This window comes from Phaenicophaeus curvirostris, chromosome 5 (genome assembly GCF_032191515.1).
Source record: "Phaenicophaeus curvirostris isolate KB17595 chromosome 5, BPBGC_Pcur_1.0, whole genome shotgun sequence".
NCBI lineage: Eukaryota > Metazoa > Chordata > Aves > Cuculiformes > Cuculidae > Phaenicophaeus > Phaenicophaeus curvirostris.
Window position 1 is genome coordinate 57,606,084 of NC_091396.1, and position 25,147 is coordinate 57,631,230.

Here is a 25,147-nt window from a genome sequence, read left to right on the forward strand (position 1 = left end):
GAGATGAGGTACTTAAGGATATGGTTTTGTGGCAGATAGGTATGGTTGGATTCGATGATCTCAGAGATCTTTTCCAACCCGGTGATTCTATGATTCTCCCTATTGCACTTAAAATGGATAAAGCAACCAGATTGTCTCATGCAGAAAAAGGAATATCTGCTGAGACAAAATAAATGCAAGTAGAGAAAAATACTTTTAATAAATTTTACAGATATTCAACTTACTTGGTAAGCTTTGCCATTTCAGTTTCACGTAAGCATCATTAGAAGCAAGCTGCGTAACATCTGAACTTCTAGCACTGCCTATGCCCTGTTTCCAGCAGCATGGCTTCGAGCAGCAGTTTGCTGTTGTTCTCAATGTAGGGCTGATATAACCACGACGATAAAAACACCATCATCAGATCTTGGTCAGCAGTATGAGCAATTTCTTGCACGATTGTTTGCTTGAGTTGTAGTTCCTTCTTGTACATTTCAGAAAGCTTCAGAGAAACTTCATCTGAAATGGATTGAAAAACCAAGCACATTGACCAGAACATTCAGCAATTCTCTAACAGTTAGATTATACCTGCAATTCATTGATCATTAGAAAACCTCTCACCTTACCTAAGCTATTCCCCATGTTTAGACATGTTGGTTTTTACAGCATTAATAATGTTTGTACACTAGAATATAAAATGCTAGACAATTTATTCTACTTTTTTTTTTTTATAAATTTGTGATTTTGACATGAATCCCCTCTTCATTCTAGAATAAGCAGTGGTACTGACTCTCAAGACCTACAGTAAAATTAGCACTTATAGCTATTCTTTCAAATAACTGAAAGTTGATTTTAAAATTCCATAGAATTAAGAGAGTCGTAGAATAGTTTGGGTTGGAGGGGACCTTAAAGATCATCCAGTTTCGACAGCCCTGCCATGGGCAGGGACACCTCTACACCAGGCTGCCCACGGCCCCATCCAACCTGGCCTTGAACACCTCCAGGGATGGGGCAGCCACAACATCCCTGGGACACCTGTTTGGTAACGCTGTCTTGAAATATCCACGTCACACTTAAAAGTCACTGTTGGTTTTAGCTAATCTAAAGGATGCCCTCACATGCTGTCAGGCACTGATCACCGATAAGTGATACCAACAGTGACATGTAATGGCAAAACAAAACAAGAGACCAAAACTGAAGTGTGTAATGTAAAAATGAATATTGTCACTAGTTCTTAGTAATACTAGTAAGGGGGAATAACATATATTTATGCAATAATCTTTAGTTGCCTGACTTTCTAAAAAATAACCATACAGATTATTTTTAATGAGAAACTGATCTTGTGTTTCTAATGTAGCCTGAACTATCACCACCTTCAGAAAGATCTAGTCTTTAATGTAACACAGAGCTTCACTAATGATTCAGCCAGGATTCAGGAGCGTTTTGACAGCATTTGTCTTTTGTCATTCTTAGCCTTTTAAGCTGGCACAAACTAATATTAAGATTTCCACTAATTTGTGGTAGTGAAGTAAGAAGCAGGGATTCACAAAGGTATGACTTTTACTTCACAAAAAGGCAGTTAGTTTGCATGCAATCAGGCTTCGCTTGAATTCAAACAGCTTGAAAACCACGGTAACATGAGTTGGGAGGCAGCACCTTCTGCCATCAACTGAATGCTAAAAGGATCGATACCAAGAGTTAGAGAGTAACTGAGCATTTCTTTACTTGTCTTGACTGACACTGGGATCAGAGGAATTTTTCTTTGGATGCCTGAGAATTAACTGAGGCACAGCTTGTTCTTTGCATTCAAAGATTTCATTTCCGTGTCAAGGAACAAGTCAGTCTATGGCTTAACACTATCAAGTTGCAAATAGGTCTGTCTCTCCAAAGACTGTGGCTGTTGTTGCCTGGGCACTGTAAGCTGCTGACAAGCTGAGTTTTGTGCTGTAATTGTTGCATGTCAGACAATACTTGGCAATTCATCCAAGCAGTCAGCAGCAGCAGCCCTCAGCCAAGCGGTGCATTCATGTGTTTATTGATTGGTCAATTATACAGGAGACAGATACCCTCTCTGAGGTAAAACATTCAGATAAAAGGGTTTATTTTCCAGTCCTAAATTAGTTACATCACCAAAACGATGCAATTAGCTAAGATAATCAATATTTTACTTACAGAAGTATGGCGTAGTCCATGTATGAAAGAAGGGGGCTGTGCAATTTCCAGCTCCATGGTGGTATGTCTCCAAGGCACAGATTGCATTAGTAGTTGAAGTAAGCTTTTCCATTTTCTGTTGTATTTTCGTCTGAAAATGATGAACATGTAATGTTAACAAACATCTTGGGAACACTAGGCTACTATCATCTTAAACACTTTTTAAAAACACTTCTTCTGAAGACTACTTAGTCTTAACATTTCTAACTCACTTTTTTAAACTCCAGACAAGAATCAAAGCTGGAATTTATACAGAGATGTAATGAGATGTCTGGCAATTCTGAACACTATACATATGAATTACTGACCCTGATTTTGCACAATTCTTTCGTTTCACCCATGTAGAAATTTATTAAAGCGCACTCCCATTTTCTCACCTTTCCCTGAGTCCTTCCTATAGCAATTAAGTACTGGGGAAAAACATCAGACTGTCTATGAACAAGTGTGGCATGAACCCTATAAACACATGCTTTCATATGTTACCATGTCAAGATGACTTAAAATACCAAGAAATCAGCGGCAGGAAAGAAAAACAGCTCAAGCTACAACTGACAATATATCTAGGTTGATTTAACAAGCTTGCTTTGAGAAACAACTCATTGCATTCACTTCCTTCATTTTCACCTGACTTCGTGCTTTACTGACAGGGACTAACATTTCCAACAAAATGGAGCCTGGAGGCAGTATCTTTAAGTCAAGAAGCTAAAATACAGGTATTTCTATAAACTTGTAAGCTGGCATAGACTCACAAAGAATGAAAAATACAATCTGTCTGTGGTAGCTATGTTTAGTACCCAATCTAACAGTGGCTGCTTAGTCTTCTGTTACTCAGGAGCAATAAAAAATTGCGTCAACGCTTCTGGTAGTCTGAATACAAAACTACCTCAAGAGGCAGGGAAGGGAAAAAACCAAATTACTGTTACTTTTTCCCCACAGAGCAAAACTTGAGGAAAATCTAGCTGCTTTCCTGCTCATTCTAAACACAGCACTGGTCTACAAAAAAAAAAAAAGAATTAAAAATCTATTGATAATCTTCTTAACAGGCCTCCACTGTGGCAGAAGGCTGTAAAAGTTATTTTTAATCAGAACTTTAAATTACAGTATCAGGCAAAAAAAAAAAAGATTTTTTGTTTGCTGTCAAACTGACTGACAGGAGACATTAATTCCTAGCAACACACCCAGAAAAAAGGAGGTGGGTTACATAATAATTATCTTACTCTGCTCTCTAGAGAAGGAATTCTGCACAGAAAACGCAGGTAGCCAAACTAAAAATATAACTGCGTTACATCTGATCAAAGATAGCTGCAAGGATATGACGGCAGGTAAAGCACTGCTTTCTGCATTGCTTATTCTGTTCTAAACAGAGGGAATATTCAGGGTGAGAAAACAGGAAACAGGTGCAGTTTTAGAATGTATCTTCTGTACAACTCTTTTTCAGAACATCACTTTATAGAGGGATGAGTAGAGTTATTAGGAGAAGGCAGAGAAGGCACATATAAAACTAACTTTCAAATTAACCAACCAAACAAATAAATGGCACACACTGGATTTATAATCATTTAGGTTCGAAGCCAGAGAATTTTGAATAAAAATCCCAATTTTCTGTTTACAACAAATATTTGAGGACATTTCCTTGAACATACTAGAAACTGACTCATACTGACTAGGACTGAAAAATGAGCACTACCATGTGCTGTAAGGTCTCCAGTAATTTTGAACAGCAATTGTCCAGTTCTTCGTTGTATTTTGGAGTTGGCTTTTCAGATTCTGTGGCACTGTTATCACATGCTATCTCCAGCTTGTTGTCTTGAAATCTAAAATAGAAACATAAGGCAGAGTAAACAACTGTACCTAGGTTTACTCGATCTGCGCAGATTTAAAATCCACGTGGACTGATTCCTCAAAATCTCTTTCACAGGCTGCTCATGAGAGTTCCTCCATAAAAAACAGTAAAAGACACAGCTAGCCATGCAAGCAATTTGGGCTGGTACCATAATCTTCAGAGGAACACAGAATTACTCTACTTTAAGAGCAAGCGCTTGAAAAAACAGTTACAGGTGTTATGATAACACCTCTTCCCACTTTACCTTACTCCTGCATTGGAGGTTATTCTCTCGTAACGGACAAGGCATGCCAAAGCTTTGGCTGCTCCAACTGACAATACGGTGCCTCACCACAAACTCAACTCCATGTACGATGTAAGCTAAGAGACTAAATTGTGAACTCAGAGCAGCTGATGTGCAGCTACGTGTCTTGTCTTGTTGACCTCCTCACAGAAACTGTAAACTTAGACAGGAGACAGCGAGTTGCTGGAGAGCGAAAGCAATATCTGACATCATCACAACAAAATACTCCTGAACTTGTAGCTGCCAGAACCCTGTCAGAACAAGCCTTGTTCAGCTGTCAGGACTCTGCAGAAGTTCCTTCTCAAAACCCTCTTAATTATCATTTTTCTTATAGCATGAAGTGTGTGCATGTGTGTGTTGGTTTTTCTTTTTTTTGTAATCATCACTGTTATAACTTTTTTATCTATGTAAATTATTGATTCTTCCTTAAACTCTGTTGAACTTTTGACTTGAGTGAAATTTGGTAATGCTGGCCTCAGTGTAAAATGCAAGAGAGTGAGGGAACTCACGTGGGCTGAGATCTACAGGATTAGATTCTAACTTTGTAAGTCATGTAAGTATTTTAAATACCTGTTGTGCTTGTCTGTGTATAATAAACATTTTCCATTTCTTGCCAGTATCATTACTTTATGAGATTATTTTAATCTTTACGAGACACTTACTATTTGAACGTAAATAGTTCATGTAACCAAGAAATGCAACTGCTGAGCTTGACCTAAGAGCTAGCTTATTCAGTCTGATGTTTTTTGCCCTATCTCCAAAAACACTTTTCTACCTAAGAAAAAAAAATATTAATTTCTCAATAAAGTAAATCTTTATGCTATCTTTACTTGCATGTATACGTGTACTTACTGTTCACCAATCTTCATGTTGACTATTTTGTTAGCTGTAGTAAATCCGTCATCATTCAGCCTCTCCCATTTCATCATTAAATTATGCCAGTCTGCTGCATTATCTTTAATTTTTCTCGCACTGACAGATAAAACAGGTCTTCTTGGAGTACCATCAACAGGACTTTTTGCTGTAGGAGAAAATATAGAAATCCAAGCTCTTTAAAGCATACAGAACCAAACTGGTGTGCTGTCCAGCAGCTGCTTGTGTGAATGATTTTCTTGCTTTACTGCTGAATATTGATTAAAGCAAAATGGAATTTACATTAACTGTCTTCAGACATGAAACCTAATTCCTCATCTAACAGCCTTATAGCTGTTTACAAGAAAATCATGTTAAAAAAATGCAGGCATGCTCTAAGACGCAGTAGTGTAACCTGGGCAGCAGCAGCTTTGCAGTATTGACCGATCTAGTGAACGCTAACAGTGTGCAATGGTAAAAATCATGGCAACAATTATTGTATGCATGCAGCGCAAGTGCCGTGAACATCTGAATCAACTGACGTCTACTCAAGAACTGGAACTGCCTGGGAGAAAGCTGGGTCCTACTGAAGACAGTGGGTGCTCTACTACCGACCATAAAGCCCACATTTCATAGAATCATTATGGTCAGAACAAAACTCTTAAGATCATCAAGTCCAACTGTCAGCCGACCACAACTGTGCCTACCAAACCACATCCCCAGGGGCCATATCTACAAGCTTCCTCAACACCTCCCGGGATGGTGACTCCAACACTTCCCTGGGCAGCCTGTTCCAATGTTTGACCACTGTTTTAGTAAATAATTTTTTCCTAATATACAATCGAAATCTCCCCTAGCAAAACTTGAAACCACTTCCTCTCACCCTACCACTTGTACCATGAAGTGTCGTTAGAGGAGCTTGCAGGAAGAGAGACCTGCTATCCATGGCTCTGCTTCCAGGTAGCATTACCTCAGGGGCAGAGCCACCAGCCGCTGTTCTGGCCAAGCCCCACCTTCACACCCCGGGCCTGGCTCCAGGGAGCAATGGAGCAGTCAGCTCAGCTTGAAGCAGAACAGCAACACTTGTAGCTCTGCCGGCATGGTTCCCATTTTTAACTTTTATTCAGAGATGCTAGAAAAGAGGTCACAAACGTGAAGCCCCTACATACAGCACACCATGGGTGTCACTCGCTTCTCCTGGGGTCACAAGCAAAGTACTGGAACCTTCCTTGCCCACATCCACATGCTGGTGACTGGCAGGGCTCCACAGACACCTCATCTATTTTCACAGATCACAGAATGGTTCAGGTTGGAAGGGACCTTAAAGATCATCCAGTTCCAACCCCCCTGGCATGGGCAGGGACATCTCCCACTGAATCAGGTTGCTCAAAGCCTCATCCAACCTTGCCTTGAACACCTCCAGGGATGGGGCAGCCACAACTTCCCTGGGCAACCTCTTCCTGTGCCTCACCACCTGCAGAGGAAATAATTTATTCCAAATACCTGATCTAAATCTCCCCTCTTTCAGCTTAAAACCATTCCTCCTCATCCTATCCCTGCACTCCCCGATAAAGAGCCCCTCCCCAGCTTTTCTGTGTCTCCTCTCAGTTCTGAACGATGCTCTAAGATCTCCTTGGAGCTTTCTCTTCTCCAGGCTGAACAACCCCACCTCTCAGCCTGTCCTCATATGGGAGGTGCTCCAGCCCTCTGATCACCTTAGCTCCAACAGCTCCATGTCCTTCCTGCGCTGAGGACCCCAGAGCTGGACACAGGACTCAGGTGGGGTCTGAGGAGAGTGGAGCATAGAATCATAGAATAGTTTGGGTTGGAAGAGACCTTAAAGCCCATCCAGTTCCAGCCCCCTGCCATGGGCAGGGACATCCCACTAGATCAGGCTGCTCAAAGCTTCATCCAACCTGGCCTTGAACACCTCCAGGGATGGGGCAGCCACAGCTTCCCTGGGCAACCTGTGCCAGTGCCTCACTGCGCTCATGGTGAAGAAATTCCTCCTTATGTCTAGTCTAAATCTGCCCCTTTCCAGTTTATGCCCATTTCCTCTTGTCCTATCACCACAAGCCTTTGTGAACAGTCCCTCCCCAGCTTTCCTGTAGCCCCTTCAGGTACTGGAAGGTCGCTCTAAGGTCTCCTCGGAGCCTTCTCTTCTCCAGGCTGAACAACCCCAACTATCTCCGCCTGTCCTCGCGTGGGAGGTGCTCCAGCCCTCTGAGCATCTTCTCTCTAACAGGTCCACGTCGGACACGGGACTCTGGTGGCTCTGAGGACTCCGCCGCCTCACCCCTCTCCTCTCCGCGCCCTCACTGCCCCTGTTCCCGCTCCCACCACCTCCCCGGCCCACCCCTCCCCGGGGCGGCGCGCGCTCACCCGCCATGGCGGCTCCCGCGGAAGCTGCGCCACGTCCGGCCCCGCCCCGCGCGCCCCGCCCGCCGCCATGGCCGCCGCGGAGCCCGGGGAGCGGCGCGGGGCCGAGCGGTGAGAGCGATTGGCGGGGGCTGCGCTGGGGGTGCGGGAGCCCCGGGGGCTCCAGGGCGGGTCCGGAGGAGAGCAACGAAGCTGGGGAGCGGGCTGGGGAACAAGTGTTACGGGGAACGGCTGAGAGAGCTGGGGGTGTTTAGCCTGGAGAAGAGGAGGCTGAGGGGAGACCTCATTGCTCTCTACAACTACCTGAAAGGAGCTTGTGGAGAGGAGGGAGCTGGCCTCTTCTCCCAAGTGACAGGGAACAGGACAAGGGGGAATGGCCTCAAGCTCCGCAAGGGGAGGTTCAGACTGGACATCCGAAAGAAATTTTTCACAGAAAGGGTCATCGGACACTGGCACAGGCTGCCCAGGGAGGTGGTGAAGTCCCCATCCCTGGAGGTTTCTAAAAGATGCATAGACGAGGTGCTGAGGGGCACGGTACAGTGCAGGCTGGGGGATGATGAGAGCTGCCCTGCGGAGAAGGGCTTGGGATGCTGGTCGATGAGAAGCTCAACCTGAGCTGGCAACGTGTGCTCACAGCCCAGAAGGCCAGCGGTGTCCTGGGCTGCATCAAAGGAGCATGGCCAGCAGGATGAGGGAGGGGATTCTGCTCCTCTGTTCCTCTCTTGTGAGACCTCACCTGGAGTATTGTGTGCAGTTCTGGAATCCTCAGCATAACTAGGAGACAGAGCTGTTGGAACAGGTCCGGGGGAGGGCTACAAAGATGGTCCGAGAGCTGGAGCACCTCTGCTGTGAGGACAGTCTGAGAGAGTTGGGGCTGTTCAGCTCGGAGAAGAGAAGGCTCTGGGGAGATTTTATAGAGACCTCCCAGTACCTGGATAGAGCCTACAAGAAATCTGGAGAGGGACTGTTCATAAAAGCTTGTGGTAATAGGATGAGGGAGAACAGACATAAGCTAAAGAGGGGCAGATGTAGACTAGACATAAGGAGGAATTTCTTCATGCTGAGAGTGGTGAGGCTCTGGCACAGGTTGCCCAGGGAAGCTGTGATGCCACATCCCTGGAGGTGTTCAGGGCCACATTGGATGGGGCCTTGGGCAGCCTGGTCTGGTGAGATGTCCCTGCCTGTGGTAGGGGGGTTGGAACTGGATGGGCTTTAAGGTCCCTTCCAATCCAAACTGTTCTATGATTCTGTGATTTAGTGGCAGATAGGAATGGTTGGACTTGATGATCCAAGAAGTCTTTTCCACCGTGGTGATTCTGTGAGCGGTGCGGGGGCTGTGCTGGGGCAGCTGGTGAGGAGCCCCTGTGGCTCCTGCCCTGCCCGTGGCCACTTGGAAGCAGCGCGGGAGGAAGGGAGGGTCTGGAACCTCATCCAGAACCCTGGAATGTGTTTGAGCATGGAAGGTTTCCTAGAGAAAAGGGATGCCCATGGCCCCCTCAGCACCATGCACGGGCTGTGGCCCCAGGCGCTCCTTCTTTCCTCCCCCTCTCCGTTGGTTTGGTTTGACTTTTTTCTTTCAAAAGAAACAATTTTGAGCCCAAACCGCAACATTTTGTGAGTGATGTAGAGCAACAGGCCTGGTAGTCCGTGAATCATAGAACCATAAAATGGTTTGGGTTGGAAGGGACCTTAAAGCCCATCCAGTTCCAACCCCCCTGCCATGGGCAGACACCTCCCACCTGATGAGGCTGCCCAAGGCCCCATCCAGCCTGGCCTTGAACAACTTGAGGGATGGGGCAGCCACAGCTTTGCTGGGCAACCCGTGCCAGTGCCTCACCACCCTCATTTTTTCCTGATGTTTAACCTAAGTCTTTTCCCCTCCAATTTAAAGCCTTTCCCCCTCATCCTGTCACTCCATGCCCTCTGTGTTGGCTGGTCCTCGTGGAAGTGGGGTGCGTGAAAGCAGAGCGCCTCATTCCAGAGGACTGGGAGTTTGTGTTGTCCCCTCTGCCTGGCAACTGTTTGCTGTGGAAAGCTCTGTAGATGTGGCAGCTCCTGAGGCTAGAAATGTGAGCAGTATTAGAAAATAAAACAGCTTTTCTTTTTAATTGGCAGGACCTAGCTAGGATCAGAGACTGTGGTGTTTAGCTGCAGTCATATGCATGAGTTTGTCCATATTCTGAAGAGCTTAAACTTAAAATTTTATGCCAAAGAATTAAAAAACCCCCCAGACCTGTTGTTCCTTTCATGCAGACAGGACAGTTGGGCTCAGAGAAATGCAGTGACCGCTTTAGCCTCCTGCAGTCAATCTGTAGCAGACCCTGGCACTGAATCTTTAACCACTACCGACCTATTTAACCATGAGATTATCTCTCATGTTAGGCCGCGTTAAGCTTTATTCCTGTTTCTGAGGCCGGAGAAGAAAAAAAAATAAGGTTTGAGTTTCAAAACATGGCCTTGAATGCGATATTTAAGAACTTGTTATGTATTTTGTGAATTGTGGAGGAAGAGCTCTCATTGTCTAGTGGTTGTTTTTGATGTACAACATAAGGTGTTTTTCTCTGCTTTATCTCTGCTGCAGGATAGCTGCTTAGCACAAGCTGATTTGCCCTGTACAGCTGTCCTGTACTTCAGAATAACTGCGGCTGACACAGAGTGAACGTGCATGTCCAATTCCAAAACCTTTCTGAGAAAATAGGTAATATCTACTGTTCACCTTTGATTATTGAAGCAGGAAAACCAGATGACAAATAATCCTAAAGCTGTTAAAAAGGAGAAAGAAACTACTTGTGATACACAGCTGTGATTAGGAGAATGCTGAAGACTTCTAGTCTCAAAAGCAGAGATTTGTGGTGCAGAGTTTTTGGTTATGGATGCCACACTGTAATTCTCTAATCCTTTATACGTTTATGTAAAGTTAATTAATTAGTGTTTTTAGTAAAGTGGTGATTCGAGCTTTGGTTTCACTTGAGCAGTGCAAATGTTTTGTTAGTCTATAAGCAGCTCATCTTGTGTATGATGGCAAGAAATTACAGCTCATTAATATATTTTTTTAACTAGTCTTTATAAACCATTTTCCATGTGCAAAGCTTAGTCTGTTTTTTTACAATTTTGCCATCAGATTGCAGTAAATTTTATGAAGAGTGATAACCCTAACCTGACGGCAGTGTATTAAAATTTAGCTTAGTATGTGACAAGAAATAATTCCTCTCAGTGTTATCTGGGGGGGGGGGAACTATCAAATTTTTTTTTTCTTTTTTTTTAAATTAAGTGTAAACTTACAAGACATGCATCAGGTTGTGGATAGGGTTGTTGTAGAGGAAAGTGTAAGAGTATTTTCTGAATAACACAAAATCCCGTAGTTTGTAGTGCATTAGTATGTTTTTACTGTTTTAGTTGAGCTGGAAGGATAAGTGACAGAAACTAAAAGAGAAAATGCATTTTGAGGATTGGCAAAGTCCTTTGGCAACTGGGGAGTGTGAGATGGTTCCAGCTGCAAGAGCAGCTTTGGATGATGACGGATGAGAACTGTAGGAGTGACAAAGGGCACTTAAAAACCAAAATATGTGAAATTCATGAGGCAGTGGCTGAGAAGTGTTAGAAACTGAGATTAGACAGAGGAAGATTGTATGTGTGAGGCTTGGAACAAACTGGGTTTTATTTTATTAGGAAAAAGAAAGAAAGAAAAAAGACCAGCAGCTAGTGAAATTACTAAACGAGCAAAGCAGAATGCTTAGAACAGCAAATGAGACTTTAGGAGGGAGTTCTCTGTTTAGTGGACTGTAGGTAGAAGGTAGTAAATGATGAAGGAAAGGGAGGGAGACCTAAAATACAGAGTAGGATATAGACAGTATTTGAAAATGTTGTAAAAGAGTGGTGATACACTGAGGTTTTCTGTTAATTTAGTAAATACCTCTGAAATGAACTCTTCATTTTGAAATAACTTGGATACATTAATCAGCTAATCCTTGTGATATTTTGTGAAAATAGCGTCATGACAGACAGTAAACACTGGAGGAGAGTGGAATTAATTTCTGAACTCTAGCAAGCAGTAAAATTCATCACTATTATCATCTAATAACTGCTGCTAGCTTATTCACTAGTAGGTTTTGTAATACAGGTAAAATATAGGTTCAGTAACCGATCTTTATTCCTGTGGTCTTGTCTAACATGGGCTTGAATGAGTAATGTCAGGGAAGTAATCCCTCTGGATTTAGTGGAATTACATGTTGACAGCAAGTGTTGCAGGGCCCAAAGCCAATGGTCTGAATCCTCTTGCGCAGTAGCTGAAATTGTTTGAAAATTGAGACACTGAGACTTTTCAGAGTAATGGAGATATTAAACAAGAAGAGTTGTATATTTTTCTAATTTAGTCATTATACATTGTAAGCAATGTGTGAAGCTGCCAAACAGATACCATGTTCCATCCCTGGAGAAATGAAAACTAGGCAGAAGAGGTTGTATCATACAGATTGCAGTAGGAATACTTTGTAGAATAATTTTGAGTATTTAGTAGTGTTTTTAACTTCAATTGGCATGTTTCTGTTTTCATTTCTCTAAGGAAGTTATAACTTTGAAGCTTAAGAAAATCTTCAATGTTGTGGGCTAAAACAAGCATAGAAAACCTGTACAGAAATCTGAAAGCCTTGACTTAGAAAACGGCAGGTATTTTGACAGATGTTAAATAATTTTGTTAATCAGAGTTGCCTGTGGCAAAGTAAAACTCAAGAAGTAAAGATTACTTTCCTTTTCTATGTTCCAAAGTCATCCGTGAGGAGCACAGCTACTGCTGCAAAATGTTCTTGTCAAGGCTGTCGCCCCACAGTGAGAAAAATTACTGGTTTTAATTAACTTTTTAAAATACCTTTATGCATGTCATGGTCATATCAGCTTTTTGTGAAGACCTCAGTACATTATTACTGTGAGGAGCTCCAACTACCTTTTTTTTCTCGAACAAGGGAGACAGAATCTTTGTTTCGATTATTCTTAAAAAGATAACATAATTGTACCCTAATTATATTTACAGTGTTGCTTAGTAGCATGAAGTTATTTGCTTAACTGTAAAGGGAAACAGAGGAACATGGTACTCTTTTCTGTTTTCTCCTCATCTTTCGAAATTCAGTTGCAACATGAGTGTTTTCCTGTGTCTGTTTGACGGTTTTTTTTTTTTACTTTTGCATTGTACCTTTCTTCACACCCTATTCTTATTTTTTGGGTTTTATTTGATTATATAGCAGGTGTAGCTCTAACTGAATTGTTTCTCAGCCATGTTTTTAGTGGGGTGTGGAGCATTAAGTAGTTGAATATGAATGTTAGTTTGACACTTCACTCTTACAGCACTGTCTCACACAGTGAATATCCCATGCACTCAGCGCTGAGAGGATTGAGGGTGGAGTTTGCAGGTAGATGAAGGAATACACCACATAGATTCAGTGTCAGAGCCTTTTGGTTCATGCACTAGCCAGCTGAGAAGAAATACTGCATTTGAACTCAGCTTTGACAAGCTCGCAGCTGCAAGGAGAAGTGATTATACCATATTTAGTGGTTGCCATACATCCTCAGATACTGTCTGAACGTAAGAAATAAGCTTATTCTGAAGAAAAAGGTTGTTCTAAAAATAACATACATTCACTAGAAGAGTTTAACTTGCTTTTTCCTTATACAAAGCAGAACCTGAGAATTTCTGCATCCCTACTTGCTAACTGATGACTTTCTGTTAACAATTTGCTCTTCCTACAGGAGTTAATGATGTGTCTTTTGTCTTTCAGATTTCCTTATGTGGTCAAGTAGATGTGTTTATTTCAGCCTTAAAATTGCTGATGCCAATACTTGCTATGGCATCTGTGGTATCACCGGTTATATTTAAGGAGTTTTGTCCCTTATATTATCTTCTCAATGCCATTCCTACAAAGATACAGAAAGGTTTTCGCTCTATTGTGGTATACCTGACAGCACTTGATACCAATGGAGACTACATTGCTGTGGGGAGCAGCATTGGAATGCTTTATCTCTACTGCAGACATTTAAACCAGATGAAAAAATACAACTTTGAGGTAAATACTAATTTCTACTCTCACCTCTTCTAAAGAACTTGAGTTGTTCAGAGTTGAGCTGCTACTTGTCTCTCGTTAACTTTGCGTGTTTTGTCTATGGTTTCTTTCAACAGGGGAAGAGTGAATCTATTACTTTTGTAAAGCTGTTGAGTTGTTTTGATGATCTAGTTGCTGTTGGTACCGCCTCAGGTCGGGTTGCAGTTTTTCAGCTTGTGTCTTCATTACCTGGAAGAAACAAACAGGTAAATCTTTGCATTTGACACAACTTCTGTGAGGTTTAGTATGGTGAATCCTAGTGGAGTCTTGTCATGTTTCTCTATAGTACTTAAAACTAGAAAATTTTCCCTGATGAAATATCTGTGAATATGTTTTGGCCTTCATATATTTAATCAAAAATGCTTTGGAAATCTTATGAGTGATTTGGTGGTGGGTTTTTTGTTTGGTTGGGTTTTTTTTGTGCTAAATAAAAATTAGAGCAACCTGCACTTTTGTCTTTATCTCAAATTTATCAGTCAGTCACTGAATAGGCTTTGTGTCTCAGTTTCCCTTGTGCTCCTTGTTATGCCTTGGTATTGTTTCACAGCTTCGGAGATTTGATGTTGCTGGTATCCACAAAAGTAGCATTACAGCTTTAGCTTGGAGTCCCAATGGCATGAAATTATTCTCTGGAGATGACAGAGGGAAGATTGTCTACTCTGCGCTAGACCTAGACCAGGTGAGCATTTATTACAGAGACCTTAATTCCCATTTACAGTGTTTAAATATTTAGAAGCTAGTTAAATTGCTTAGTATTGTGTGTTTAGTTTTACTGCTTTATGGGTATGCATACATTTGGCCAAGTGTCCCTACAGCCAGCCAGCCAACCATTGAGTGCCCTCCACAATTGCCTTACCTTTTATAAAAACAGTTTGAAAAATGGTGATTATTTTGGATGGAGAAGGCCTTGGGGGTGCTGATAGATGAGAAGCTTGACATGAGCTGGCAGTGCGTGCTCGCAGCCCAGAAGGCGAAGTGTGTCCTGGGCTGCATCAAAAGTAGGGTGGCCGGCTGGTCGAGGGAGGTGATTCTGCCTATCTCAGACCCCACCTGGAGTACCATGTCCAGTTCTGGAATCCTCAGCATAAGATGGATATGGAGCTGTTGGAACGGGTCCAGTGGAGGGCTACAAAGATGATCAGAGGGCTGGAGCACCTCTACTATGAGGACAGGCGGAGAGAGTTGCGGTTGTTAAGCCTGGAGAAGAGAAGGCTCTGAGGAGGTCTTCCAGTACCTGAAAGGGGGCTACATGAAAGGTGGGGAGGGACTTTTTACAAGGCCATGTAGTGATAGGATGACAGGGAATGGCTTAAAATTGGAGGGGGAAGATTTAGACTAGACATTAAGAGGAAGTACTTCATGATGAGGGTGAGGCACTGGCATGGGTTGCCCAGGGAAGCTGTGGATGCTGCATCCCTGGACGTGTTCAGGGCTAGGTTGGATGGGACCTTAGGCAACCTGATCTAGTGGGACATGTCCCTGTCCATTGCGTGGGGGGTTTGGACTGGGTGGGCTTTAAGGTCCCTTCCAGTCCAAACCATTCTGTGATCCTTCTCATGTTATCACATTTCTGTCTGAAATAACTCTTACCTTCCTTCAGCTTTCTGCCAGTTTCTTTTTTGTTTGAAAAGGGTACTTTTGAATGATGTTGCGTTGCTGATTCACTATATTTAAGAAGTTCTTTTTTGGAATTGTTCCACATCTCAGTCTGGAGTGCAGAATGAAAGGAATATTTGAGTTCTACTGGGTCACTAGCATGTTACCAGTAAATGGAATCTTTCAAAGGTCTCATTAATTTAAGATCTGAGACAGCATCAAAATAAGCACTAAACTGAATTTCTGTATCGGAGGAAAGTTTAAACTGCATCCACTCTGATTTACTTAGGACTGTTCCTCATTCGATTAACAAAAATGTTCAACATCTCCAAATGTAACGATTGTCTCAGCATTGTATGACCTGCCAGTGGAGAAGGAAGAAAATATGTCTTAGAATTTCTGTTGATTTCAAGTGAAATGCACTAGCTAACATCCCAAGAGGAACTGAATTTCATAAATGTGCCATTGTGGTACGTGCAGTCTGACTCCCCTCTTGTCTGCATAAAGGCATTCCCCAGTAATTAAGTGAACTCTGTGCAACAGTAGTTAAAAAGATTTTGTTTGTGTGCTTATTTTCTCTTTCTTGGGTTTATTAATTTCTTTGAAGTGTTAGTTATTAACTTTATATTTTCAGAAAGATTGACTCTTGTTAATTGCATGTATCTTTGAAGGGTATTTGCAACTCCAGCCTAGTGTTGGAAGAGCCATCTTCGATTGTCCAGTTGGATTACAACCAGAAAGTGCTGCTTGTCTCTACTTTACAACGCACTCTACTTTTTTACACAGAAGAGAAATCTGTCAAGCAAGTTGGAACACAGCCCAGAAAAAAGTAACCCTCATAAAATCTTCATGCAGACACATCTATTAATACTAGCTTTTCAGAGTGAATTACAGAAAAAGTGATCTAAGCAGTGAAATTAATACAGTACAGCAGTCTGCTCATAGAAAGTTAGTTATGGTAGCTATGTGTGCTCAAACATGAAATGACATTTCTGCCTATTTAGAAAGTGCACGGTTGTAAATATGTCACAATCATGTTTTTAGGGCACTATTATGCAAAAATATTTAAGATTTTTTTCTTATTGTTTAAATTGAAATCACTGCCAGAGTTCCTCTGCAATCCCTCTTGGTTTACTGGGACTTGGTGTGAGCAAGGTTTGCAGTCGGGCCCATCTAATGGATGATGCGATGTCTGATGTGTAAAGCGACTCAGCATCTCAGTTTTCCCTATATACCAAAGTGAATTGAAAGGGAAAATGTATAGCAAGCACTTAAAGTTGACTGGAAGGCTAGGAACTTCTGGTATGACTTTCTGACATCTGTTGTGTAAGCCCTCTCAGATATGAAGGAAGAGGGAACCCAGTCTTAGAACAGCATGAGGGCTGTATCTGGAAGCAGAGGAAATTGACACTCCAAAGAAAGTTTATAATGGGTCTTTCAGGGATATGATTAGTTAGAAGAATACCAAGGACCATTTTATGCAGGAGAGGTTTTCTTGAATGGTAGTAATGGCGGTTTTGTATATGAGAGATGAAGATTTTAACCATTGAGGTCTACTTGGTCCTTGAAAGTAGAGGTTGTCAGTTTCTTAGCATTATTTGTAGCGTTTTGCTTGTTTTTTATTAATTGTGGGGGAAGTATGAATGCATAGGGGCTCTTTCTGAGATGGACAAAGCGCACCATTAAAGCTATGCAGCCTATTAGGAGCAGTAATTTAACTTGCCTGGTAGATGTAGTGTCTGACATCTAAAGCTGAGGGAAAACTATTGTTATTTGGAAGCACTGTTCTTCTTGTAATGTAGCCAAATACGTATGTTGGATATTTGACTGAATACTTTAATCAAAGCCTTTTATTTTTTATTATTTGCAGCTGTAAATTTGTGCCATTACTTTTAAAAATTGTTCTTAAGTTGAATATGTAGCTTTTAAAATAAATTGTTCTTTTGCTTTTTAGCAGTGGCAAATTTGGAGCATGTTTTATACCTGGCCTGTGTAAACAGAGTGACCTGACACTATTTGCTGCAAGACCTGGGCTTCGTCTCTGGAAGTCTGATGTTCATGGAACTGTTCAGGCCACATTCATATTGAAAGATGTATTTGTTGGAGGAATAAAAACTTTTGAACTGTATCCTCGTTTGGAACCACCTGACAGAGGAAGTTACAGCTCCCCAGAGAAACACCTTGGGCTTGTCTCGTGCTTTTTCCGAGAAGGATGGGTGCTGACCTGGAATGAATACAGCATCTACTTACTAGACACTGTGAACCAGGTAGATGAATCTCATGGGTGCATATTTTGTTTCTTACTTGTTTTCATTCATTCTATGAATTAAATCCGTATTTAAACCTAACAAAGATGACTTTATTCTCTCCCTCTTCAAGTTGACATTGCGGTGATATACTCACAAACTATCTTGGTATATTATATATAAAAAAATGAAATCTGTTCAAAACTTTCAGTCCAGGTGTTAACATCATGACCTGTTCTGATATAGCAAAGCATACATAAATATAAAATCTAGCAATTAATGCAAAAAGAAGTTTTAGGCTTGTGAAATGTGCCTACAATGATTTATTCTTTTCCTTCTAATACTGTTGGGGTCTGCAAAAAAACAGTATTACGTTTTTATTTGGTACAGAGGGAGCTGTTGACTATTTTGCCTTCTTAAAAGTGCGCATGAAAGCAAGTGCAAGCTAGTATCATTTTGTCTAAATGGTATTAAATGTTTGTATTGTGGCTCTTTTCTGCCACCAGATTGTATATTGTTTAACTTATTATTGCTGCTAGTTTGGACAGAGAAAAAGAATAGATCTGTGGGCTTAAAAATAATATAAAAATGAGCTGCATCATGATTAAAGAGTGCCTTCCTGTTTCTTTTTACTATTTCCTGTCTTCTCAATTAGATAAAATTTTTATTCTGTAGCTATATGTGTTGATTAGGTTTCAGTGAACACTTTTGTTAAGAGCACGATCTTGTCCAAACAGTGTATTAATCTGATGCCAATTATTTCTTTGTGTTGACTCTTTGTAGGCTTTGATTGGTGGCTTGGAAGGATGTGGTGATATCGTGTCTGTATCCTGTACCAACAATGAGATTTTTCTCTTAAAGGGAGATAGAGACATAATACGAATTTCAAGTAGGCCTGAAGGACTTTCTTCAATAGGTTTGTATAGACTGACAAACTTTAATGGGTACCTCATGGAATGTGGTGCCATTTTAATATTTAAATTAATTTAAAACAAACAAAGAAACCAACAGCCCAAAACAAACTAACCTTCCCCTAAAGACCTTCAGGTTATTGCAGAGAAACTACCAAGTTCAGTCGAGTTACTTCTCAGTGTCTACAGATATTTAGAGATCTGCTTTATCTGCTCATCTGAGCTTCTGTTTTGGCTGCAGTGTGAGTGGTGGCATTAAGAAATTACTTATAGGTTTGGGGTTTTTTTTTGAGTGGATCAGTGTTCTTCTAGCCAGGCATCTCCAATCTCTGCATTTGAGATTTTATTCTAAACCATGATGCTGAAGCAATCTGGATTCCTGATCATGGTTTTATCTCTTTACTGATGAATTTCAATTGTCTGAGTTGGAGATACTGGAATATGTTGATTCTGTGCCACCTGTCACCCTCACAGACATTCAAGAGGAAATCTCAGCCTTCACAGCAATGGTGAACAAAGAACTGGCAAAACCCCCGAAGAATACTGACTAAAATTCCAAAAATAATTTGAGAGTTTATTTTCTTTTTTGTTGTTCTCAGTTACAGCATCTATATTACTAGAACCCTCTAAAAGGGATTAATAATACATCCTTATGATGGTGTTGGCCGATTTCTCAGTTATAAAGACTGTACCGTTATGCAGCATATTGCACTCACTGGACTACTTATGCATTTAAAATACTACATCTTAGCTTTATATTAGCAAAATACTAATAAATATGCTACGAAGTCTCACTGAATGCTAGAGAACTTAGCTCTCTAATCATCGCAGATTAGTGATAGCCTTAGTCATTTAAACCGTTCTTTACACACTGACTTTTGAGGCGTGTTTATTACTTCAATCTTAACTTCCAGGTATAGTTTGAAAGGAGACTTCTTGAAGTGTATTTTCTTCTTATTTCTGCAGTAGTTTATGTGGTAAATCTTCCTTGATTTTTTTCAAGATACTGGATGTTTGAGTGAAGACGTTGAAGAAACAGGGTGGCACTTTGGTGTGTGATACAGTTGAGTCTTCCAAGGGAATGACTTGTATCATTCTTCATATATAAACATGAATTCAGAATGTTGCAAATAGAAATTTGATATAGGCATTGAGGGACTGATTTTACTAAAATTATTTCATATAGATTTACTTATGTGAAGTTTACATTGTTGTGTGTGCATATATATTTGAAATATTGTGAACTTGGATAGAATATGCTTCCATTGCATAAAGCTGCTTTTCTTTCGGTACTTTCCAAGAGCTATGACCCTACTTGCTTGATGCATTAGTATTTATACTTTTATTTTTATTTTGGTCAGTTTCAGATGTTAATTCAAAATTGCCGAATCCTTTAACAGATACGAGTCCTAAATTGCTGACCCCATTATCAGTTGTTGCATCTGCATCATCTAGCCCTTCATTGGAAACGGATAAAAATATATTTACCTCCCCTTCAGTTATTGGTGATAGAAATGACTCTTATTCATTAGTGAAAGATGATCTGGAAAATTCAACGCTATCAGAGAAAAGTTTTGATAGAGTTGGAGACTTGAGCAGTGAAACAAGAAGAAGGGGCTGCTCTGTAATAAGTGAATCAAGAAGCAGGAGCAGTTCAGTAAATTCTGTGGACAGTGGCTCAAGCTTTATGATGTATACAGACCAGCTTTCAGAAGCTCAGAGAGAAGGTCAGCTTTCTTCACAACGGTTCAGCACAATCAGCTCTGAAGATTTTGATCAAGAACTCATTGTAAAGCCAATTAAAGTAAAAAAGAAAAAAAAGAAGAAACAAGGTAAGTCTAGGAGAACGTCTCCCATTATTAGAACGTGTCACTTCTGAAGTTTCACGTGTGTGACTTGCCTTGTTTATGCTGTGTTGTCGTGCTTTTGAGATACTCAAGTGGTTGTGGTGAGTCATTTAAGCTTAAGATGTAAGCCTGTTTTGAAAGTGATAAATTAAGTATTTTTAGATCTCTGTTTTATTCCTTGAACTTTGTTTTGCTTTAAGTAAACATGCTGAGGCTCTAGTGTATGAGTAAATGGTAGCATACAGCAGACTTTCCTTCCTGTTTTCTGTTGGAATTGTGTAATATCTATTAATCCTGTTTAGAATATTTGATAGTGTATTTCTTGGTCATGCTTTTGAGTTTATTAAAATAGTGTGAGTACTTGACTATTTTAATTGTTTACTATGTTGATGTTACAATTTTAAAATGTTTTGCTGTTACGACTTTTTTGGCTTTATATGGATGATTTAGTGTTGAAATTGAAAAAAAATGAGTATTTTAAAGTTTAGATTTAACTCTGTTCTTCCTCCAATGATAAAAATATTTTGATTTCTTAATTTGCATGAAAATTTAATAGATTTTATGAAAATTTTGCCCTCTTTTTTTTTCTTTGTGAGAACAGAAAGCGGGACCAGGAAAAACCACAGCTCTCTGGAAGGTACACCAATTTATGAACGTCAGCTTTCTGGTGATAGTCCACATTCATTGAATGCAGACTCCTTTTCCATCACTTCCAGCCTAATGAGTGGCAGCATTGATCGCTTGAGTACTGGATCTCCAGATCAGGAAAGCGTGTTCAATGCGGAGTCCCATACGATCTTGCAAGAAGATAATGGTTCAGAAACTTTTAGTGTCCTACAGTCTCCAGAGTCTGCAACTGTACTAATTAATGAAGAAAATGGAGATATGGTTGATTTGCAGAAACTTCCAAACAGTGACAGTGGCATGGGTACTTCAACTATTGTAGATACTTCGACATCTGTCTCTCCTTTAATCCCCACAGAAGACCTGACAGGCAGTGTTGATGGTGAATGTAACAATAGCGTGGTTTCTGCGAGCAATGAATGCTGTCTGGAAAAGCTGAGCCAAGAGGAGGAGCAGGATTTTCCTACATTGTGTAAAATAGATGAAAACTTAGGTGAACTGAAGCTGGAGGATACTGAAAAATCTTTTGAAGAGCCAGGCCTTTCAGACCAAATGTTTGTGGAATGTGGCAGTGTACTTGATGTTCAGACATCACTGACACAAAAGGAAAGGGATGAGACTGGTAGGAAAGATCAACAGCAACAGTCTCTAATGTACAGTGCTCTGTCAGATCCTTCTGTGCTCCACTTTGATATTCCTAATGATGGTTATTCAGATAATACTTCCATTTCGGGATGGAATTTTGAAAGTGCAGTCAAAGCTAAATTTAGTACTAGCTCTGCTAAATGGGTAACAGACACTCATGAAAGTAAGGCTGAAAAATCTGCTTCCAGTGATGAAGAGGATATTTATGGACATGGATTGCCGTATTCGTCCTCGGAGACCAGCATGCCTGAAGTTGGTGCTGGGCTTGGTTCCCAGGACGTGACCAAGATGAGCCTAGATGAAGCGGTGCTGTTAAAATCTGATCAGGTATATGTTTTGAGTTTAGTTAAAATACATAATTGTAACATATCAAAGGGAACATTAATGTGATTACTATTTTTTACCTCTCTAGGAAAGCAATTTTTTTCTCACTTGGTACAAGTCAGCAAGTAAAGCATAAAGCTAAACAGCAATATGTGTTGTATTTCATGTGAAATGTGACTTCAGAATGGTTGATGTGTGCTTACAATGGAAGAAACTACAGTGGCTGTATCATTCCCAGCTCACAAAAAATGCTGTCATAAGCACATCCATTAAAGACTGGACAGTAAAACCAAGTCATGCTCAAAGACTGCTCCTTGTTTTGAGTCTCCAGTAGCCCAAATTCTGCATGATGCTCTCACTAACTTCGACTGACTTCATAGGGAATTAATACTGATTATCTCACATGGCTGGACCATAGTTAAGGATAATTTTACCTGTAATACTCAGAACAAGGATTGGTGTTTCTTTGTGTCTTAGACAGCAGTTAGTACTATTAATAATGTTGATGTTTTTGTTTTTCTATTATCCCTCTTGCCTTCATTGTTATTTTATTCCAGAAATAGTAATTCTCACATGGACTACAGAAAGAGAGTACTAAAATGAATTGTAAAATCTGCAAAATCTCCAGTATCTCCAAAATCACTTGAGTTTTAGCAGAAGTCTTCTAGGTTGATTTTGTTTCATTTTAAATTTAGAACAACTTTGTATTGATATCAACCAAATATTTGTTGATAAAGGTTGAGTTATAAGTTGATGATGTCCTGTTTAGGAACAACTTAGGCTGCATCAGGGGAAGTTTAGATTGGACATTAGGAAAAATTTCTTCACAGAAAGGGTTAGCAAGCACTGGAACAGCTGAGGAGGTGGTTGAAAAGCGGGTAGATGAGGTGCTTGGGAGATACGATTTAGTGATGGACAGGTACAGTTGGAGTTGATCAAAGGTCTTTTCCAACCTAGTGATTCTATGATTCTATGAATTGCAGCCCAAAGCATAGACTTTCCCTTTCAGGTAATATTCTTACACTTTGGAATGTTTAGCAAAGGTGCTTATATTATAGGTCCTGTTTGTAGTGCTTGGATTCTGCCCGTCTAAGCTGTCAGCATTTAAGATAGCCGTCTGTACACTAAATTTCTGCAATGCATTGCTCCTGTACCACGCAGAGAGCATCAGAGTTGGATATTTGGCTGTCTCTGCACTCTACCTATTTTGTTCCCTTTGCTTGTCACTTCATAGACAAATAATTCCCTGGACTGCAGACAGACGGTATGGTTTTCTGTATTACTTAGTGCTTTGGCCATTTATTTTGTGTTCTTTAGTTAATAATAGAAGGTTTTCCGCTTTTTGGAGGTAGGTGACTGTGGAAGGTTTGGGGTTTTTTGTTCTAGCAGTCATATTTCACAGTACATACTGTCTTAGAGAACATGGGCAGATGTAGTTTTATCTTACATGTGGCAAATTTAATTGACTAGAGTACTTAAGTTTAACTAGTTTTAATCAAAATATGGGAGCTGCTGTGCTTTATATAACCATGTTCTTGTGCAGTTCAAAGACTCCTGATGCTGACTCTACAGTGTTTAGTTTGCAGAGAGCTGGATGGGATACTCTGGCCCTGGTTATGGCATCCTGAGCCTGGTTGTCTCAGAAAAGTATATTTGGTGCCTGGACTATCGAGGCAGCCTCTACTGCAGCGCTCTTCCCTCGGCTGGGCTGCGGTGGCAGAAGTTTGAGGATAATGTCCAGCAGGTGGCAGTTTCCCCCTCAGGTTGGTCGCCAGCTGCTTCACTGTCTCCTAAATATAAAACTTGTATAGATTAGCACGTTTTCTTTGCTCTCTCTTTTTTTTTTTTTTAATAATGGCTATTATTTAATCAGATGAAAAGTGCTATTGCCAAGATCACAAATACAGTTCAGTGTATATGGAATTTCCATGTAGGCACTTTATTTAATTGCTTTTAATGCAGGACTTGTAGAGACTTGGTTGTCAGGGACTTGTTTCCAGTAAAAGTACTGTTTGGTTTTTTTTCTTTAAAAAATAAATAAATGCCATATTGGGTTATACGACTGCATCTTCACTCCTCTGCATGCCATGTTCTGGTTTAAGTGGCTGTCTTTCTAACAGGTTCACATTGCTTTTTTGGAAGTTCTCAACATGTGGCTGCCTGCTTAAAGTGCGCTTGAGAAGTAGCAGTTCAGTTGTAGGCGGAGATGAATGAAGAGGTCTTTGTCTATTCAAAATGTTGGGGTTTATTACAGAACTATTTATGAATCCCTGATTTAGATGGGGTTTTTTGTTATAAATTGAGAATTGCTCTTGTATGTGTTTTTTGTTGTTGATTTTTATTTATTACTAAAGAAAAGAAAACTTTATTTTTTTGGTGCATTTGCATGTGAGTTTGTTCTAGATGGTTGAGAATGAGGATTATGTTGGACTGAAATTAAGTGGGTTTTGGTTACAAACTTGCTTCACTTTTGGACTTCCAGATTGTTCCAGCACGGGTGTGAAAATACAAGTTTCTCAGATACTTTCTTAACTTAGTCTCCTGCCTTGACACTGCTTTTCTTCCCCTGTCATCTCTAAAAAGACATGTCAGTCTTCCCTCCCCTCTCTAGGGGAAGGTTTGCCACCTCTTCTAAGGGAGGTGTTATGTTTCATCTGTAGCTGAGCTTTGTTATGGCCAAAAAAAATTGAGAGTGGCTGTACTATGTGAGATCACAGGTTCATCCAGCCCGGTGTCTTGTTCTTAAGAGTGATCACAAGGTTGCAGATACTTGCAGAAAAGTGAAAAGAAATGGGCTGGCACATATGATGTTTGCCCTTGGTAGCTTCAGACTACAGTTGTTGGTGGCTCAGAGATTTCCTGGTCAAAAGGTGGTTTCCCAATGTTTGTTATCCCTCAGTTTCAGGAACTCACACAGTTTTTCATTTAATCTAAACAAATTTCTAGCATCCACAGTTGCCTGTGCAAGTATGGTTTACCTTATTAATACTACTAGTGCTTGTGAAAGATGAAAGTGCTACAATTAACCCCTTTTGCTTTATGCACTGAGGGTGTACCACACACGTACAGAAGCAAACAATATACCTGAGTCTTTGAAAAGTAGGCTTATTTGGCTCTGACATGGAACTTATTTTGTTAGCTTTCAGTGTACAACTGAACATTTAAAAATCACATATACTCTCATGGTGAATACATATCAGCAATTCCTGGAGAAGCTGGCATGTGTTCTGGTCTTGCTTTTTTTAAAAAAATAAGTGTTATTAAATCTTGCATTTTTGTTTAATGCTACTGGTTTGCCTTTCACCTCCCATTAGTTAGGGT

At 40.6% G+C, this 25,147-nt stretch overlaps 2 protein-coding genes across 4 annotated transcripts in view; one reads left to right on the forward strand and one right to left on the reverse strand.

The window, feature by feature from the left end:
- Nucleotides 1–224: 224 nt before the first annotated feature.
- CINP (cyclin dependent kinase 2 interacting protein) lies at nucleotides 225–7,594 on the reverse strand. Of its 2 annotated transcripts, none has more exons than XM_069858863.1 (5): nucleotides 7,548–7,594; nucleotides 5,166–5,334; nucleotides 3,875–4,001; nucleotides 2,149–2,278; nucleotides 225–495 (listed from the first exon to the last, which is right to left on the reverse strand). In XM_069858863.1, exons 1-5 carry the CDS (start codon nucleotides 7,552–7,554, stop codon nucleotides 293–295), a joined length of 636 nt encoding a protein of 211 aa, XP_069714964.1. In that variant the 5' UTR covers nucleotides 7,555–7,594; the 3' UTR covers nucleotides 225–292. The 2 variants fall into 2 exon arrangements, with proteins under 2 accessions (XP_069714964.1, XP_069714962.1); XM_069858861.1 differs by lacking the exon at nucleotides 7,548–7,594 and adding an exon at nucleotides 6,335–6,359.
- A 2,531-nt stretch (nucleotides 7,595–10,125) lies between these two features.
- TECPR2 (tectonin beta-propeller repeat containing 2) overlaps nucleotides 10,126–25,147 on the forward strand; it is a 39,603-nt gene continuing 24,581 nt past the window's right edge. Inside the window, exons 1-10 of one of the 2 annotated variants that reach the window (XM_069858829.1) lie at nucleotides 10,126–10,205; nucleotides 13,313–13,597; nucleotides 13,711–13,839; nucleotides 14,181–14,312; nucleotides 15,901–16,058; nucleotides 17,184–17,496; nucleotides 18,259–18,391; nucleotides 19,748–20,218; nucleotides 20,835–21,829; nucleotides 23,406–23,589. In XM_069858829.1, the coding sequence (XP_069714930.1) occupies nucleotides 13,364–13,597; nucleotides 13,711–13,839; nucleotides 14,181–14,312; nucleotides 15,901–16,058; nucleotides 17,184–17,496; nucleotides 18,259–18,391; nucleotides 19,748–20,218; nucleotides 20,835–21,829; nucleotides 23,406–23,589 (2,749 nt within the window). In that variant the 5' untranslated portion in view covers nucleotides 10,126–10,205; nucleotides 13,313–13,363. The other variant, XM_069858830.1, reaches the window with a different exon arrangement.